This window comes from Mauremys reevesii, linkage group 4 (genome assembly GCF_016161935.1).
Source record: "Mauremys reevesii isolate NIE-2019 linkage group 4, ASM1616193v1, whole genome shotgun sequence".
Lineage (NCBI taxonomy): Eukaryota > Metazoa > Chordata > Testudines > Geoemydidae > Mauremys > Mauremys reevesii.
In genome coordinates this window covers 106,209,760-106,226,749 of record NC_052626.1, presented here as the reverse complement: position 1 = coordinate 106,226,749, position 16,990 = coordinate 106,209,760, and the positions used below count along the sequence as shown (strand labels likewise).

General features: G+C 38.7%; 1 protein-coding gene across 3 annotated transcripts in view; it reads right to left on the bottom strand.

Moving 5' to 3' along the window:
* Nucleotides 1-4,069: 4,069 nt before the first annotated feature.
* The window catches only part of NAP1L4 (nucleosome assembly protein 1 like 4), a 53,211-nt gene continuing 40,290 nt past the window's right edge, over nt 4,070-16,990 (bottom strand). For 2 of the 3 annotated variants that reach the window (XM_039536366.1, XM_039536365.1), the window contains exons 11-15: nt 16,250-16,272; nt 15,796-15,915; nt 14,433-14,462; nt 12,945-13,001; nt 4,070-5,361 (exon numbers count right to left, since the gene is read on the bottom strand). In XM_039536366.1, coding sequence (XP_039392300.1) covers nt 5,323-5,361; nt 12,945-13,001; nt 14,433-14,462; nt 15,796-15,915; nt 16,250-16,272 — 269 coding nt within the window. In that variant the 3' untranslated portion in view covers nt 4,070-5,322. Of the gene's footprint in view, nt 5,362-11,668; nt 11,707-12,944; nt 13,002-14,432; nt 14,463-15,795; nt 15,916-16,249; nt 16,273-16,990 lie in introns of all 3 variants that reach the window. The other variant, XM_039536367.1, reaches the window with a different exon arrangement.

The window sequence follows — 16,990 nt, the reverse complement described above, 5'->3', positions numbered from 1 at the left end:
GGCAGATACCCTGTCTGCAACAAGAAAAGAGACAAGGTGCTTCAGACAAAGATGTACCACACTTTAACAGACAATTACATAACATACCTATGAGAAAATTCATCATAGCCTCAGGCAGTCGATACTCTGCTAATATCTTGAAGTATAAACTTGTTTACTCAGCAACAAAGCCTGCCACCATACACGTGATCCCAGCCATCCACACTGCCCTAGCTCCCTACCTAGTACAGGGTCATTGTCAAGGTTACGGTTCTCTATGTTCAATTCCTTGCATGGAATTGGCCTGAATTAGAATGGTCCTCTCCCACAGGAGGGAACACCTATAGCAGCACTATTTAAATGAAGATCTCTCGAGTCCAGTGTTTCGATTATTCTTAAAAATTTGAAGTGCTCTTCCTACCAGGATAGGTGGTATAGCTACAAATGTAAATTTAGTCTAGCTCCTGTACCTGGGATTTTTTTTTTAAATTCCCTACTGAATCTTTTTCTTGAATCTTAAGTTTTTTTGCTTCACTATTATCTGGTTAAAGTTAATGGAACATGCCTCTGACCCCTGGCCCTAGCCCCACTGAGACTAATTTAAACAAAGTTCCATGTCCAGTGAAAATGATATTTTTACTGCCATAGTTGGCTGTGCACATAGCTCGCTATTTGGCCGTAGTAGGTAAGCTACTTTAAAATGACTTGGGGATAAGGCAGAACCCTAGTCCCTGCAGTGGCAATCTACAGCTACACAGATGATTACTTATTTTTGTTGAATAGAAGTTTAGAATTCAATAAGCAAATGTACCAAGATGCTGCAACAGGAGATTTTTCTTCATCCACTTTGTTTTTATTGAAAATGTTTATAAGGTGTGTTCAAAGTTGTAGCTCTCCCTTCTGACTGGACTTGGACCGAAGGTCTGATCTGGTCTAGCAATTCCTCACACAGATAGCAAAAACCTCATAAGTCAAGTACAATAGTTCATGGCCCTGTCTCCACCACTGCAGGATTATTCCCTGTAGTATATTTAATGTTTTGCCCATTTGAGATTTTTGTCTTGGATTTCACGCCCGAAGTTGCCCCAGCTGCCTCAAGGAATCCCCAAATCCTTGCCCAGACTCCTGCTGATGGACAGGACAGTAGATGGGGGCAAAGGCTCTACTAAAATTATTCCCTACTGAATATACTCAGCCAGTTGCATGCTGTAGCACTTTGGCCATGTGTTTCAATATTAGATGGGAGAATTGGTCCTCCGAGGACTAGCCTACTCTATGCTTGCAGCTGTTAGCCAGCTGAGTTACATTCCTCTCACCCCAAATAACTCAGGAAAAGCAGCACAATATCAAGTACAAGTTTTCCAAAAAGGTCCAGTCTTTCACTGAGAACAAGCATAATTAGTTTTGGCCCTAAATTTAGGCTTTTCAAGGATTAGAGGCTGCAAACATTTTAGAATGGAATTCAGTATATGTAATGTACTACAAACAATGGTAAAATTCCATTTCTCTTTCCTTCTCAAACTTAGTGTATCCCATGTTAAAAAATTTTTCCCCAAAGAGTTCAAGGCCAGAATGGTTCTTTATAGCTAGTCTGACCTCCTGTACCTCAGAGGCCACTACATTTCAGTTACCCTTGAATTGAACCAAACAACAGGTGTTTGACTGAAGCCTATCTTCCAGAAAGGCATCTGTCTTGATCTGAACACAAGCTGGAGAATCCAGTTTCCCTTGGTAGTATGTTCCATTGATTAAACACCCTCACTTAAAAAATTTGAATGACTTCAATTTCCAGCCACTGACTTATTAGGACCCTTTTCTGGTGGACCTTAATCCCTTTAGTACCCTATTTCCCCCTATAAAAGGTGCTTTTTAAATCTGCAGACCCGAAAAACTTGCACACAAGAATCCTAAGAGTTGTCTGAGACTTGATAATGTTAAATAAATCTTAGAACACCCAGGAAATTCCTGAAGACTCAAGTGTGCCAGTATTCAAAAGGGGCAAGTGCGATGACCTGGGTAACCATAGGTTGGCTATATTGACCTCAATCCCGGGCAAAATAATGGAAGGGCCGCTACAGGATTCAGTTAATAAAGAACTAAAGGAAAAGAATACAGGTAATGCAAGTTAATATGGCTTTAGGTTTTGTCAAACCTGGACTTCATTTATTGAAATTACAAGTTTTGCTAAAGGTAACTGTGTTGCTGTAATATACTTAGCCATTAGAAGGTGCAATACTCAAATACAACATTCTGATTACTGATCTTGTACAGTGCTAATTTAAGCGCACAAATGGCTTGGGAGCAGGCTAACTGACATCTCAAAGTAGAATGGGAATCATCGAATGGGAGTGTTTCTAGTGGGGTTCTGATGCTATTCAAAATTTTGATCAATGATCTTCAGAGGAATATAAAATCACTGCTGATAAATTGTGAATGACAAAGGACAGGGGAGTCATACAGAGGGATCTGGATCACAGCATAAGCCATGATTCCCCCCCCCCCCCTTTTTTGTTTTTAATTCAGCAAAATGCAGAGTTCTGTATCTAGGAACTAGGAGTGCAGGCCATACCTACAGAATGGAGCCCTGGATCCTGGAAAGCAGGGACTGACCCCTAAAATCCTTGCAGAGTGGACAAGTAACTCTGTATGAGCTCTATGCAACTGAGACAAAATGCTAATTCAATTCTTTGGATGCATGTACAGGAGGAGGGAGGTGATTTTTACACCTCTGGAGAGGACATGGGTGAGACAGATAGTAGAATACTGTGTACATTGGTCTATATTTTTTAAAAGATGGTGCAGAAGAAAACCACAAACAATTTGAGGACTGGGGAAAAATGCCTTCTAGAGACTTAGAGGTCAGTCTTAAAAAAATATTTTTGTTGATAAAATGATTGAGGTGACTGGATTACAGTGTGTAATGTTTGTTCCTAGCAGATATTTAACATCTTATTACTGACAGATCAAAATTACTTCCTTACCTGTATGAGTACATCATCCTGCTTCTTGCCAACCAGAACATTAAAAAAAAAAAAAACCCATACTTGTGTTTAGCATGAACAATTTTACCATCTCGATCTAGTAATGGCCTAAACCATTTCAGGATTTCTTTTGTTCCTAGCATACTTAAAGATATTAGAGGAAATTCCAGGGCTGGCAGAGATAAGGACAAAGTATTTAAACGTCCTTTTCAATATTTCATAACTTTAATTTTACATTGCTGTTTCTAATTGCAACCTTCACTTTGCCACTCTATCAGGATAGGCTTTTATCCAAAGTTGTCCTACCTTGATAGTGGAATCATGAGGTTTTTTGGGAGCCATCTAATAAATCCTTCTTAAAAGAACTCCCTAATATCTCTCACTAATTTTTAACACAGAAGTACATTTCAACCATGATGAATAAGCAAGAAACAATGCTATTGCATGGTTCCTTATTCATTTTTCCTCATGTGCATCAAGTTTGCTCACTTTTGCAAGTAAACACTTCACTACTAGCCCAGTAGAACTTATCTTGGGCTGTGGTGGACTATCAAGCTGGGTTTCCATCTCATGCATCACTGGTAATAAAGTTATTGTGGATCAAATTGTGTCCTCTGGCACCCATGCAACCTCAGTCTATAGTGGGAGTGGACAGGTGATGATGAGAGAATAACTAGCCCTCCAGAGTCTTTCCTGCTGGTGACTGGAAGAAAATATTCAGCTGGCATGTCAGAGCCCAAAGTGAGAGTTTGGCAATTAAGAAAAAAAAATCTGCAAACTGAGCAAGTTTGATTATGAAAATGAGCAAGACAAAATATAGAACCCTTACAATAGCATGTATCATTTTTGTATCTGAAGTTATAAATATGATGTTATCTGTACTTCAAATGTAGTTACACCTGGGTAACGCCCATTAGAAATAGCCTCAAACCATCTCTAAATATTTGGATTTAGAGTAGGAAGCTGAACACTTTATACCAACTGTATTCTTGCATTAGGTGGTCATAAATTTCTGGCACATCTCTTTTCATACTGCATACAGAAGCATGTAAAATAGGAAATCAAATGGGTGTGTTCAGTTAATACAGGAAAAATGAACAAGACAGCCATCACTTTCCATGTTTCACAACTTTAATAGAATATTTAACTAGTCTGTACAAATTGAAAACACTGTATTAAGTTACAAATGTGTAAGGTAAGGCTGGAGCACTCTCTACATGCCTGGTCACAGTGTTGATACAGCTGCTATTCAACTGCTGCCAGAGGTTGGCATTGGATGCTTAAACTAGAAATGTGCACCTGAAATTCTGCACAACATAAGGTAGCTTTGAAGACTTCAGAGTTTTAAACAAAAGAAGAAACTGTGGAACAGAGTAATTTGAATGTTGCAAGTAAAACAGAACTTCGGATTTACTGAGTTAAATTTTGTTAATTTATATGTTCAGAATGAAAGCCCCTCCCATGCTTTTAAGCAATAAGACTACTGGAAATTTTCTGGTTCTTTGGCTGCAACTCATTTCCATCAACAGCAATAATTTGGCCTATATGTTATGATTTTTCCCCCAAAAGAGCTGTCATTTTGAAACATGTTCATTTCTTCTGTCTACTACCTTCAGAGAGACCAAATCAAATTTTCCTTGTACAAATACCCATATTTTATGCAAACAGGAAAATATTTTCAAGTATATTAAAAACTATTAAAAAAGCACTAATTCAGTCAAAGTACTTACAAACATGAATAAATAAATAGAAAGATGAACAACGACATAAATCTCGAATGACATCCCCATTAATGAATTACTTCAATTTAATTGGCTTTACTGAGATAATAAATATATTTGAAGCTGCTCAAGCACTAGTCTGATTTGTAGGTTGCAGGAAAATTTTATATTAAAAGGAGAACTACTAGCAAAAGTCATACTGTTGTATTTGTTTTAGCTATCATAAATTTAATTTAATTTGTTAATTTAGCTTCTCAGCACATGTGCTATTCCACAATTTCAATGTTTACCAAGAAAATGGATAGTCTTTACTTTGTAGTTTGGACTAGGTCCCTATGAATAGGGCAAAAGGCTCATCAGAAAGCCTACAGACAATTATTTAGCTACAGTGTACCAAAGGCTGTAGAGTGTGCTTTATTTAAACCTCATATTTCCCAAATGCAGTGAAGATACCACTGTACAAGTTAAGCAAAAAATAAGAAAAAAAAGTTAGTGAAAATCATGCACTTGAAAACAAATTAATTTTAAGCATTGTTAATAAGATTGTGCTGCAGCAATGGAATATCCTGAACTGCAGGCCAGGTATCCAAATATATTTGTTACAAGTTGTTCAAATATCACTCTGAAGTGGTATTTCCTTATTATTGTTGTTTGCACTCAGCAGGTTGGCTGGAATCTTTCTGTTTGGAAAGGAAAAAGAAAAAAGTTAAAGGAAGAATCCTACAATGGTAGTTCACTCAGTGCAATTTGGTCATGCATCCTTTATAGGCAACTAAATAGATTACCGCCACAAAGTATCTACTGGGGAGGCAAGCTACAGGTAAACATGGGCTAAATCACGAGGTGCTTAACTACAATTCCCATTGACATACAGTTGCTCAGCACTTCACAGATTATTCTATTATACTTATGTTCTTAAATGGTAGATAGAATACAAGAACTGCCAAAGTGGGTCAGACCAAAGGTCCATCTAGCCCATTACCCTATCTTCTGACTGTGGCTAACGCCAGGAGCCCCAGAGGGAATGAACAGAACAGGTAATCATCAAGTGATCCATTCCCTGTCGCCCGCTTCTGGCAACACAGAAGAGTTTCAAAAACAAAAATTCTCAAGTCCACACATAGGCTCCTAAATAAGTGGCCTAGTTTTCAAAAGTGCTGGTGTCAATGGGAGATGCAGGGTGCTCACCATTTTTGAAAAAAAATCAATTCCTTGTTTTTTCAAGTCTTGGACGCTCTGTTGGAGATGATGGAATGTATTTAACAGGTTGTGTTCCCCTCAGATGCCTTCTGCATCACTAGCCAATAACTACTCAACTGTTTAACACTCATTCAGGCACTTCTTGCCAAATGTTAATCTGATTTATAAGAATGTTCAGAAAGTAAAAGACCTATAGCCCTACAACAGCATAGGGAGTGAAACAACCTTGGGGGGGGGTGGGAGAACCCCAACAAGAAAGGTGTATTTATTAAATGCTCCAACTCCGTAGCTTTACAGTTCACACTACCACACAATGTAGCAGGATATTTTAATCTAAGCACATACTTCCCTTTATTTGTTTCTCTCATTACCCGCATCTACTATAGATACGGGGTTTGTGTTTTTATTGTTTTTTTGTGGTTTTTAACCACACACAAACATGCCTTTGTTGAACTCTACAGTAGGAAGGAAAATAGCTATAAGGAAGACATCTTTCAAGAAAAGACACCACTTTGACTGTAAAATGATTTATACTTGTTAACGATTCCAAACCTGAACATTTCATATTGTAAAAAAGCAAGCATAGAGAATACATGTACATTCATTATTCATCATCAGGTGCCCAAGTGCCTCTTCCTAACTGTCTGGGTTTCCAAAGGACACCAAAGTTAATTAATCTGCATTAATATAGCCTTAATCATCAGGTGACTATCCTGTCAAGAAGGAATCCTCATACACTCAACACAGCAGCAAAGAAATGTTTTGTTTTTTAAAAAGTCTATTTGACAGATACTACTTGTAATCACATGGTACTACTGTTTGATTAGATGTGGATAAGAGGGAGAACATGAACAACTTCCTAGCCATCAAAAAAGCCTATTTTTGAAATAAAGAACATTTCATGAAACCAAGTATCAGAGGGGTAGCCGTGTTAGTCTGGTTCTGTAGAAGCAGCAAAGAATCCTGTGGCACCTTATAGACTAACATATAACACCTTATAGACTAACATCTGTTAGTCTATAAGGTGCCACAGGATTCTTTGCTATTTCATGAAACAACTGCTTTGTAGTTGAGATAAATATCAAGTCAACTGATGGCAGTTTCCATTTCAAATAGACAGCAGAAACATCAGTTAAGAGCAAGATAGATTATGTCATTAATACTATCAGAATTGCAAACTTTGGCTAAATTTAACCCAAACACTTAAATGAGTAACTGATTAATTAAAGATTGTTTACAACATTATAATGGTTTAGAAACTATATTTTAATCCTACTTTAGATCTTTTTAATACAACAGCCTTTAAGCAGGTAGGAAAGGAAATATAAAGTATTGATGGTACTGCTTCCAAGAGGAAAAACAAACAACTATTTTATTTCAGTTTTATTCATGAAGACAAAACCCTTGTGTATTACATTTTCTAATAAAAATTATCCATGTTTTGTACCACTTTACAGCAATAAAGACATTTACAAAAAAATGCTGTTGCTTAATTTCAACAGGATACATGAAATTGCATACATATTGAAAAGTTCCCTCTGTAGTAAGTTTCACATGTTAAAACGTAGATATTGTTCTACATGCTATACCATCACATTGAAAATCTGTTTGTATATCTCTAGGATAGTTGTTTTTCAATATACAGGAATACAGTGCTTTGGACAAGGATGTCAAAAGCACCTAAATCTCACTATCTTTCAGTGAACTCTCTTAGGCTCTTAGGAGCTTAAGTCCCATTTTAAAAAGTAGATAAGGCGCTTTTGAAAATTTTACCTGTTAAATGCAATTGAAATATTAATTATCTAAACCCCAGTATTTCACACAGTAAATTGCTTTATTTGCCTCCCTCACTAAACCCAGTCTCCAAGCACAGATGGAAAAATAAGCGAGAGAGAGAGAGAGAGCGAGCGCGCATATGCAGGTGGTTAACAGATGTGGGTCTCCCAGACGAGGAGGTTCCAAGACAATCCCCCTTTTCATAGAGAACACCCTGCCAGGAGGGACCCACACCCAAATGTGGGGGAATGGAGGGTTGGTTTAACTTGAGCACTATCTACATCTTTTGAAGTGTCATAGGGAGCAGAGTGATCTCTTAAAGAACCAGGACCAAAAGTATTTAGAGCTTTCCCTTCCTCTTTGAACTCCACCAGTGCAGCCAGTGGTTTGCTCCTGAGCTAAGGCTCTGTTCAGCAAACTGACAGAGATATTCTCCAAGTTTCACTTTCCAAATGGTCTCAGTGTATAGCCCCACACAGAGAACATTACACTAGTCTAGCCTTGAAATGACAGAGGCATGGATAGCTGTACTAAGGTTCACATAAAACCATCTAAGTTGCACTTGCCTTGTCAGGTGCAGACGGAAAGTGATTTTCGTTACAGATACAGTTGCCTGGGAATCCAGTAGCAGCCTAGAAATCTAACAGTACTCTCAAATTGAGAAGCTGTTACAAATTGCAGCTCTTCTTCCTGCTACTGGTCTGCCCTGAGCCTCCCTTCCAAGTCTGCAGCCCCTTACCTCCTACGTGGTCACTACATGCAGACAGGTTTGCTGGACAGTAGCACCAGGAGGAATCAGTGCTGGCATGTGCTGAGCACTGGTCACAGGGAGGTTTGTGAGGCAGCAGTCAGAGGAGATAAATCCTAGCACCTTCCTTCCCTGGCTGCAGCCTTGAAAACCTGCCTGCAGGTGGCACCTTTCTTCCAGGATAGGTTGCTAATAAGTGGCACACTGCTGCCAATATCCAAATCCTATTAATACAGATGTTAATGGGATGGGATTGATTTCCAGTAAAACATTGCAATTAACCAGAAGTTGCATAGAGCAGTGAAATTGACAAGAATGACAGCCAGCAACCAATGTAAATAATGTACTGTCTACAGAGACACCGCTTAGCCCTAACTACACCAACATGAGAGACGTAGGGTTTGAGTTATGGTGGTGTAGGGCACTTACTTCGGCAAGAGCAAGGCTGTAGCCAATACACTGACATAGTTCGGTTGATATAAGCTGCCATACGTTGGCCTAGCTGTGTACTGTAGATCAGGACTGAGTTAGTCACCGAGCTCTATGTTCAAGGAGTGGTCCTCTGCTGTACTTGTAGCTCCAAATTTGCAGTGTGTTGGGGAGGAGAGGAAAGAACAAGACAGATCCAAGACACTGCAAACTTCCCTGCTCAAACTGCTTTCCCGGCTTCTGTAAATCCCCAAAGCATTGCAGATTAAATTTATCAGTTCAGTGTTCTGAAAGGGTGTAGTTTAAAAGCGTTTAAAGTCCAGCAAATATTTTAAGTAATGTCTCTGCTCATTAATTATAAAGTTCTGCTAGTTAATGTCAATGCCTCGATTCCCAATCCTTTGATTCATATTAGGAATAGGTTTATTCAAAAGATATTACTGACTGTAGATGCTGTCATTCATCTTTCCACCACCGTTTAATGTTATCCTGTCTCAAAACCAATATATGTTGTTGGTTGATTCAAATAATATTCCACTCCTCCTCTCTAAATTTTTACCAATCTGCTTCTGGAAAGCATCCAGTGTAATACAATGGAGTAATCATTTTGTTCCACATTCTAGACTGACATGCATATCTGATAGCTGGTCATCCACTTATTTCTGTACACTTAACAGCAACCTGGCCACCAAACTATTGTGGGGTCAACAAAAGGTAGTGAGCACTAAATACTTGTTGTCAGAGTCAGGCACAGCAAGGAGAAAACCAGGCATTTAATCAATCATTGGAAGCCAGACTATGCATTAGAAGAGTTAACTAGCTCCCCACCATCCCCATAGCTCAGACATCACCTCAAGATGTCAAATCTTGGATGATCCTATTATCCCTCAATAAATCACCCCAGGTATGATCCTAAGGAACGGAGGAAAAGCAAGCATCACAGCATCAAACAAACTGTAAGTAACTTCACAGTGAAGTGTATGTGAGGAACTGTGCTAGAGTATGGGAGTTCTTGAAGGTTCTGTTCATCCTATATATGGAAGACATCTTTCACAGGTCATCAAAACAGGTTTGCTGCTTAGTAATGGAGGCTTCTGCCAAGGTTGCTTTGAAGATGGAGTATTCTGAAGCATCAACTGTCATCCTCTCAGGAGGGGAGACTTCAGCCCTGGAGTACTGATAGAACTATGCTTGTTATCTGAATTTAGCCAGTGAGCTATCCTTCTCCCCTCAGTGACATCATACTCACTCCTTCAACCAGTAAGCTGACAAGGGTCCTCCAAGGCGCACACTGTACCAGTTACAAGACAACTAATTGGCTACTTATACAGCCTTTCTAAATCTAACACCTTTATACAACACCAACCCTTTGCACACTGCTTTACACAAGTTAAAGTGACATGGTTCTGCCTGAACACTTTACAATCTAAACTAGACAAACTTAGGACATGTGAGTAGGCAACAAAAAAAGCAAATCAAAGCAAGAAAATCAAGCATATTCTGATATTTATATAGCAAATGAGCAATGTAAGAAGGGAGGAGTAGACAGGAATGGACGTCAGTGGACAATCAGGCAAAAAGTGGATTTAGGAGGAGAGAGCTGAAGGAGAGCAAGGATTCTTGGTGCACAGAAATGGTAATGCCTTCCCAGGCATAGAGAACAGAGAGTGAACAAAAAGGAAGGCAGCAAGAAGAGTTGGCCAAGTGAAGGGGATAAGATGGGAGAAATGGAAGATAAATTTTTTGTACTGACAGGATTGGAGCCTTGCCAATCTTTTATGTTTTATTCTGAAAGACGGGGAGCGACTGATGGGGAGATGAGAGTTGAGGAGTCCAGGTGAGTGTGAGAATACAATATGAATGAGTTTTGGCAGTGGGGGTAGGGGTTGGTTTTGAAAGCAATTAGATTTGTAGAGAACAAATCACAAGATAAGTTCAGTCTCGAAGCTGAGTGATAGTAAGTACAGTGGAGTTATAAATCATAGTCAAATCCAGGGTGTGGGGAGAACGGTAGGAGGAACGAGTCCAGTTTGTCATGTGTTTTGGAAAGCAGCAGGGCAGCTATGAGGAAACAAAAACAGAAAGGCACAAGCCTTAGGAAAGAGGGGGAACAGGTAGATGAGAGAAAAATCCCATGTGAGCAGACAAGATCACTCAGGGCGAGGGGGCAGAAGGGAGCACCGGAGAACAGGAGAAAGAGGATCCAATGAAAGCGACACCAAAAGAAGGATAAGTGAACCAGGAAAGTAAAGAATCATGGAAGCCCAAGAAAGAAGATGATCTCTTGGAGAAGTGGGTAGCTGTCAGAGACAGCAGAGATTGATTATAGATAAAATACTTAGATTCAGAATAAGTCAGTGACTCATGAGGAGAGTTTCAACCAGAGTTGAGAAGGATTAAACTAGAGGAGAGTGTTAAATCTGTGTTTACAACACACTTGCAATCAATGAAAACCAACTAAAAGTCACACTAAAAAGACACAGTATAAACCCAGATACAAAGGAAAATATCTTTGTGACAAGTCTCAGAGGTATAACTTGTGTCCTGAGAATGTTGTATGTTCAGTATATAATGTTACCTTGGAGTGCTACAAAGCAAGCATAAACTTGCAACAGGGAGGCAAGGAGATAATCTAGATACAAATCTATTCTTAGGATACCATTCATGGGTATCCAGCCACAGATATTTCTCTCTACACTTTTCTGAACTGCAAATGAGACCTAAAACCTCAGTTTCGCCTAATTTTTATTTTAAAACCAGAAAGGTAGCTATAAACAAACCACATTGCATGTGCTACACATTGGAAGTTAGGTATGAATGGAATTCCACCTTACCTAGAAATGTATGAATGATAAACAGACTTAAATTACACCTAAATGGAAAAAAAATTGAAAGGAACTGTCAGCATGAAAGAAAGTGAAATGTACAAAATTATACAGGAGGCAACAACCACAATGTTCCGAGATAGCTTAAGACATGGTTCTGCAGAATACCACACTCCACAGGGCATGCTATTGAATACAGATCTACAGCACTGCAAATGTGTATGGCCACTGTAATTAAGAATACAGTGACTGGTATGATTCTCCCCTGAAGTATCTTTGACACCACTACTCCAGTACTAATGATTTTTAATTCTCAGCTCACCCATCATTGCCCTCCAGCTACTCTATTCAGAAGAGCCATGAAAACAGAGTGTGAAATATTGTTTCCGCAAGTACTATTCTTTCCCTGTTCAAAGAAATATTTCATCAAGAGTACAGACTTCTTTTAATACTTATTACAAGAGACCGGATTGATTCCTGGCACGGAGGCTAAAAGCATTTAATAGTATAATGTGCATATTGTGATAAATTCTGCAAGGCCTGGTGTATCAGTCCCATGATCTCAAATTGGAAGTTTTATATACTTATTGCCATTAAAGAAATGGAAAGATGCTACTTTAATAGCAAAATGAATAGAACAGTCTCCTCCCCCTTTTCATTACCTTTAGTTGCTAACTGTCCGGGTGACTGAATTATGGCTGAAAACTAGGTAAAAGGGGGAGCAGTGCCCATATCTTACTGAGTTTTAAACTAAGCCTTATATTTTGTACTAGCTCTCAGCTTTTCTTCTGGTTAAACACAATGACATGATGGCAGTGTGTGGGATTCAGCAAGGCAACCACAAAGAAAGGAGCAGAGTTACTATAGGAGAAAAATAGATGGAGCTAGCAAACAGACTTGTCACAGAAACATTAATTCATTCTAAAACTAGACTTCAAACTGGTATAAGATTTCTACCTACACATCCTGTAAATTGGTTTCTTTGCAAATATTTAAATATTCACCTTTAATTTTACATAGGAAAGTGGTAAACATCAATCACATCTGCTCCCCAATGTAGGTAAGTTAACAGGTCTAATAAATACTATTATTTATGCAATTTATAACTTAAGGAGAATATTTAAGAAAACCTGCAGTTCAGAAATTAATTCCCTTCACAATACAAAAAGTGAAGAAGAACAGGAATGAAGAGAATGATAACATAGTATACTGATACGTTGTTCATGGTTACACTTTGTACAATTCTAATGTACTATAAGTATATATGCCCAAACAAAAAACTAACCTTAGGCTCACTCTCTGTATCCTCCTCTTCCTCTCCCTCCTCTTCACCTTCCAATTCCTGTGATAAAAGGAAGAGAGATTAACAGGAATTAAAAATCAGATTAAAGCAACTGCTTACGGTGCACAAAGCCAACTATACAGTGCCTTCTATTGCATTCCTGTGTGTGTCAGCTGTGGAAAATAAATCTACTTGGATTGGACGAGACAACCAGTCATCTGGTCCAGAAAGTCTCAAATGTCAGTGTGGATCTGAATTCAACATTCCTGTGGAAGTACTGCAATTGCACAGATTTTTTATTTATTTATTTATTTATTTTTTTAAAGTGCCTGCAACACAATTCTGAGTTTTGTACTTCTGGGAAAAAACAGCTAGTGTATCTGTCTGATTTTGTTTCTTCATTTCAACCCTTATCTCATCTGTTTCTTTGAACAGTCATGTACCCCACGCACATGCTTCTTTACTACACCTGGATCCTTTCGGTTCCTCCTCTTGCACATGTCTAACCTCAAGTTGTTGTATCCTGATGGAGGCAGATAGGCTAGCTCTTTCTCATCTGCTTTTACAAGAGTTAAAGCTTTTCACTGCAAAAAACTGGGACTCTTGTGGAAGCAGGGGAAAAGGAGGCCACCAGTCTAAGAATTGGTGATGTACTGCATTCCAGTACTTGATTAGGTCATATTACCATGGCATTTTCATGAAAAAAAGATTCTCAAGCACATCATGGTGAAAGGGGCAAAAAAGCAAATCATTAATATCTGTCAAAGGCACTGATTTGTCCAATGTTGCTTTTATATTCATTTTAGTGCAGAGATTTTGTACAGAGCTTATCATCACTATGTTTGTGCTCTGGTAACACTGGAAAAAATTGATCACAGTGGTTGCCATAATGCAAAACTGCCTGTGAACCTAATTAAACCCTTTATAACAATTCTTAATTAAAAGAATGTATTTAATTTCCGAGAGGACCAAGCCTCATCCCTGGAACAGTTAAAACAGACTGTTCACAAGTCTTGTCCAGTGTGTCTCCCCAGCGTGTAACTACGATTGTGTTTCCCATTAGCCTTCCTTACAGCCCAAGGTTTAACTTGGTAAACCGGTACACAAAAGATTTTTCAGTGCAATGCAATCTTCACATATGCCCACAAAACAATTTCAACATTTAAGTCATGGTTAAAAAAATGGACGTGACAATCAATTACTCCTTTGTCAAATATTAAAGAGTTGCAACTGTATTTTGATAATACAGCTCTGAGATACTGGACATAATTGGAATGTGTGCTTTTATGGAATATACTTACGGCAAAAATTAGAATCTGTATAGATTTTACAGCTGCTTAACGTTAAGCTATGACGACTATTTTGTAGAGGAGTATGAACATGGCACTATGAAATACACACAGCCGTTTGTCCTATATGGGGCTAGATATTTCTATTTCAGAAAGGAGACTATGGATTAGTGATCTACAGTCGACACAATAGGCATCTCACCTCCTCTTCTCCTTCCTCTCCTTCTTCAAACTAAAACAAAAATAAAACGTTTAGGTTTGCAGAATGTTTTATGCAATTAGCTACAATAGGCATAGCAAATGCAAGCACTTAGAGTACTCTTCAAATAATCTCAAAACATTTTATTTACCTTCTAAAGCACTAACCCCATTTTACAGGTGTGGAAGGGGATACACAGAATTACTTCAAATCCTACACAGAGTTGGTGACAACATCCGAAGTCTATAATCAATGTCTCCCAACTCCCAGTTTATCCCATTCTCCCACTCATTGTAGCCTCTAAACAATGCTGCCTCCATGACAATTACCATTTAATCTTATATCAAGAAAAAGGGTGACACCAAATCCTGCAATATAGCTTTTCAGACATGTGTCTACTAGTAAGATATGCAGTTTCACTCACAACTTGCCTCAGCTCAGCAAGACAGTGACTGGGGTATAATCAGAAATTATATAGACAGAGAGAATATAAGTAAGTAAGTAAAGGAGGAGCCATAAGCCCTACTTTTAATTTACAAATTGAACTCATGGAATAAATACAAATAATGAATGCGCTTCTTGGGTAATGTACATTTTTTAAAACAAACTGAACATTGAAGCAGCATTAAGGATAAACTTAAGAGCAAGAAATTTACGAATAAAGGATGCTATTACCATCTTGTGACTAGTATATTTATACTAATGCAAGTTTAAGCAGTATACTGGTGTTCTTTTCTGCTGCATTCATCGGGGTATTCAGCATAAGTGATTTTACATTGTTTTTTAATTTGGCTTTGTTTGAAGACAAGATACTACAAAAAAAATTCTCATTTCAAAGCAGTATTTAAAATTATTTGCCTAAACCAAACTGGTAAAGGCAATATAGTTTAGAAATACACACATCTTTAAAGAAAGGCCAATCCTTCCTTAGTCCAGAAGCCTTCTCTTCTGCCTTGAGCTAGTGTTTTAAATGCTGTATCTCCTGTTTCCTCCAAAAAAGTGTGAAGTTGCCCACTCAAGAAAACCAAATTCTAGATGCTATATTGCTTCAGAGTCCAATCAAATGTGTTGCTACAGCTCAGCAAGCAGAGTCACGGCCTGGTTCAGTTCTGTGGGCTACAACAATAAAGATACTGTGGTTGTTGCCTTGTCCAAAAGAACCCTCTCCCTGATTTCAGAAGTCCCAGGCAGTCAATGGAAGGTTTAACAAAAAAGGGCAATGTGACCCTATTCAGCAAGTTCAGTGTATCTGCTTTTTCATTTATTTCACTCAAGAAAGTAATGGTATTTACTATTTCAGCCACAAGAATAATAGGCAGCTTTTATGTAGAGAAAGACATACAAGATAGGCGAGCAATATACATACGTTATCATCATCCTCTATTGCTTCCCCAGTGAAATAAAGCACAGCACGAGGGACTATCCTTTCACGGAAGAAGTGCCCAATTTCAAAGTCTGTGGCTAAAGTAAACTCTGAATCTTCATCCTGTAAAGCAAGTCAATCGGATTTTAGAGAATTACTACTGGAAACGCAACACTTTGCGGACATAAATGCTGTTCATCATGGTTCAGGGATATCCTGTGGCCAACTTGATCTCTTACCAAGAAGGGCTGTTGTAATACAGAAGTGCTGGGGCCAATGATGTAAGTATGTTATTTTAAATCAAGCTGTAGCTCAGATTTCTTATTGGGCAAAAGTCAGACTAATAGAGAAATCTGTGTGTGATCACTGATGTGTGCATTTGAGTAAAGCCTAGGAAGGGGAGCTTTAGGACGAACATATCGTAAGAGATTTCAAATCTTGTTAAAGTGAGACTTACCAATGACTCTCCATCCCCAGACACTACAAAGAGAGAAAGAGGAAAAAAAAAATCATGTAACACTGAAAAACCCAGTCCATCTGTTTGCTCAAGCTTGCAGGATGGGCTATGAAAAGTTATCTACTCATAGAAGTGTTGTGTGGATTAGTGTTTGTTACATTAGAATTGTAAAGGCTGCAAGTGCTAGGTATTGTTAGCATTACCGAAAGGAAAACAATTCAGTTTCAGTCTAAGCCCTTGTCTATACTATAGAGTTTTGTCGACAAAAGTCAGCTTTTGTTGACAAAACAGTGGAAGTGTACACACTACAATGCTCCGCCGACAAAACTCTCCTGCTTTGCCGACAGATAAGGAAGCAACAAAGTAGGAGCAAGGAGGCCGTGTTTTGAGAGGTGCTCAAATTCTCGGAAGCCGAAAAACAAGAACGCAGGGCGTGGAGAAAGACGTTAAAAGTAAATTATAAAATAAATAGCCAGGCAGGACAGAAAGGAGAGCCAGGAGTGAATGTTAATGGGCCAGGAGCAGATGATAAAAGTTATGGAGGAGAAAATGGAGATGTTGAAGTCCTTAGTCAAACTTCAGGCAGAATTCATGTTTGCTCAGCACCCCCTGCAGCCGATAGAGAACTACTTTCCATGCCCTCTCCAACTCCTCTCACACATTCCTTGCAACTTCCCAACCTGTCTCGGTATCCTGTTCACCCCTTTGGACAGCTTCCAAAATTATAGCAACTGCACACAG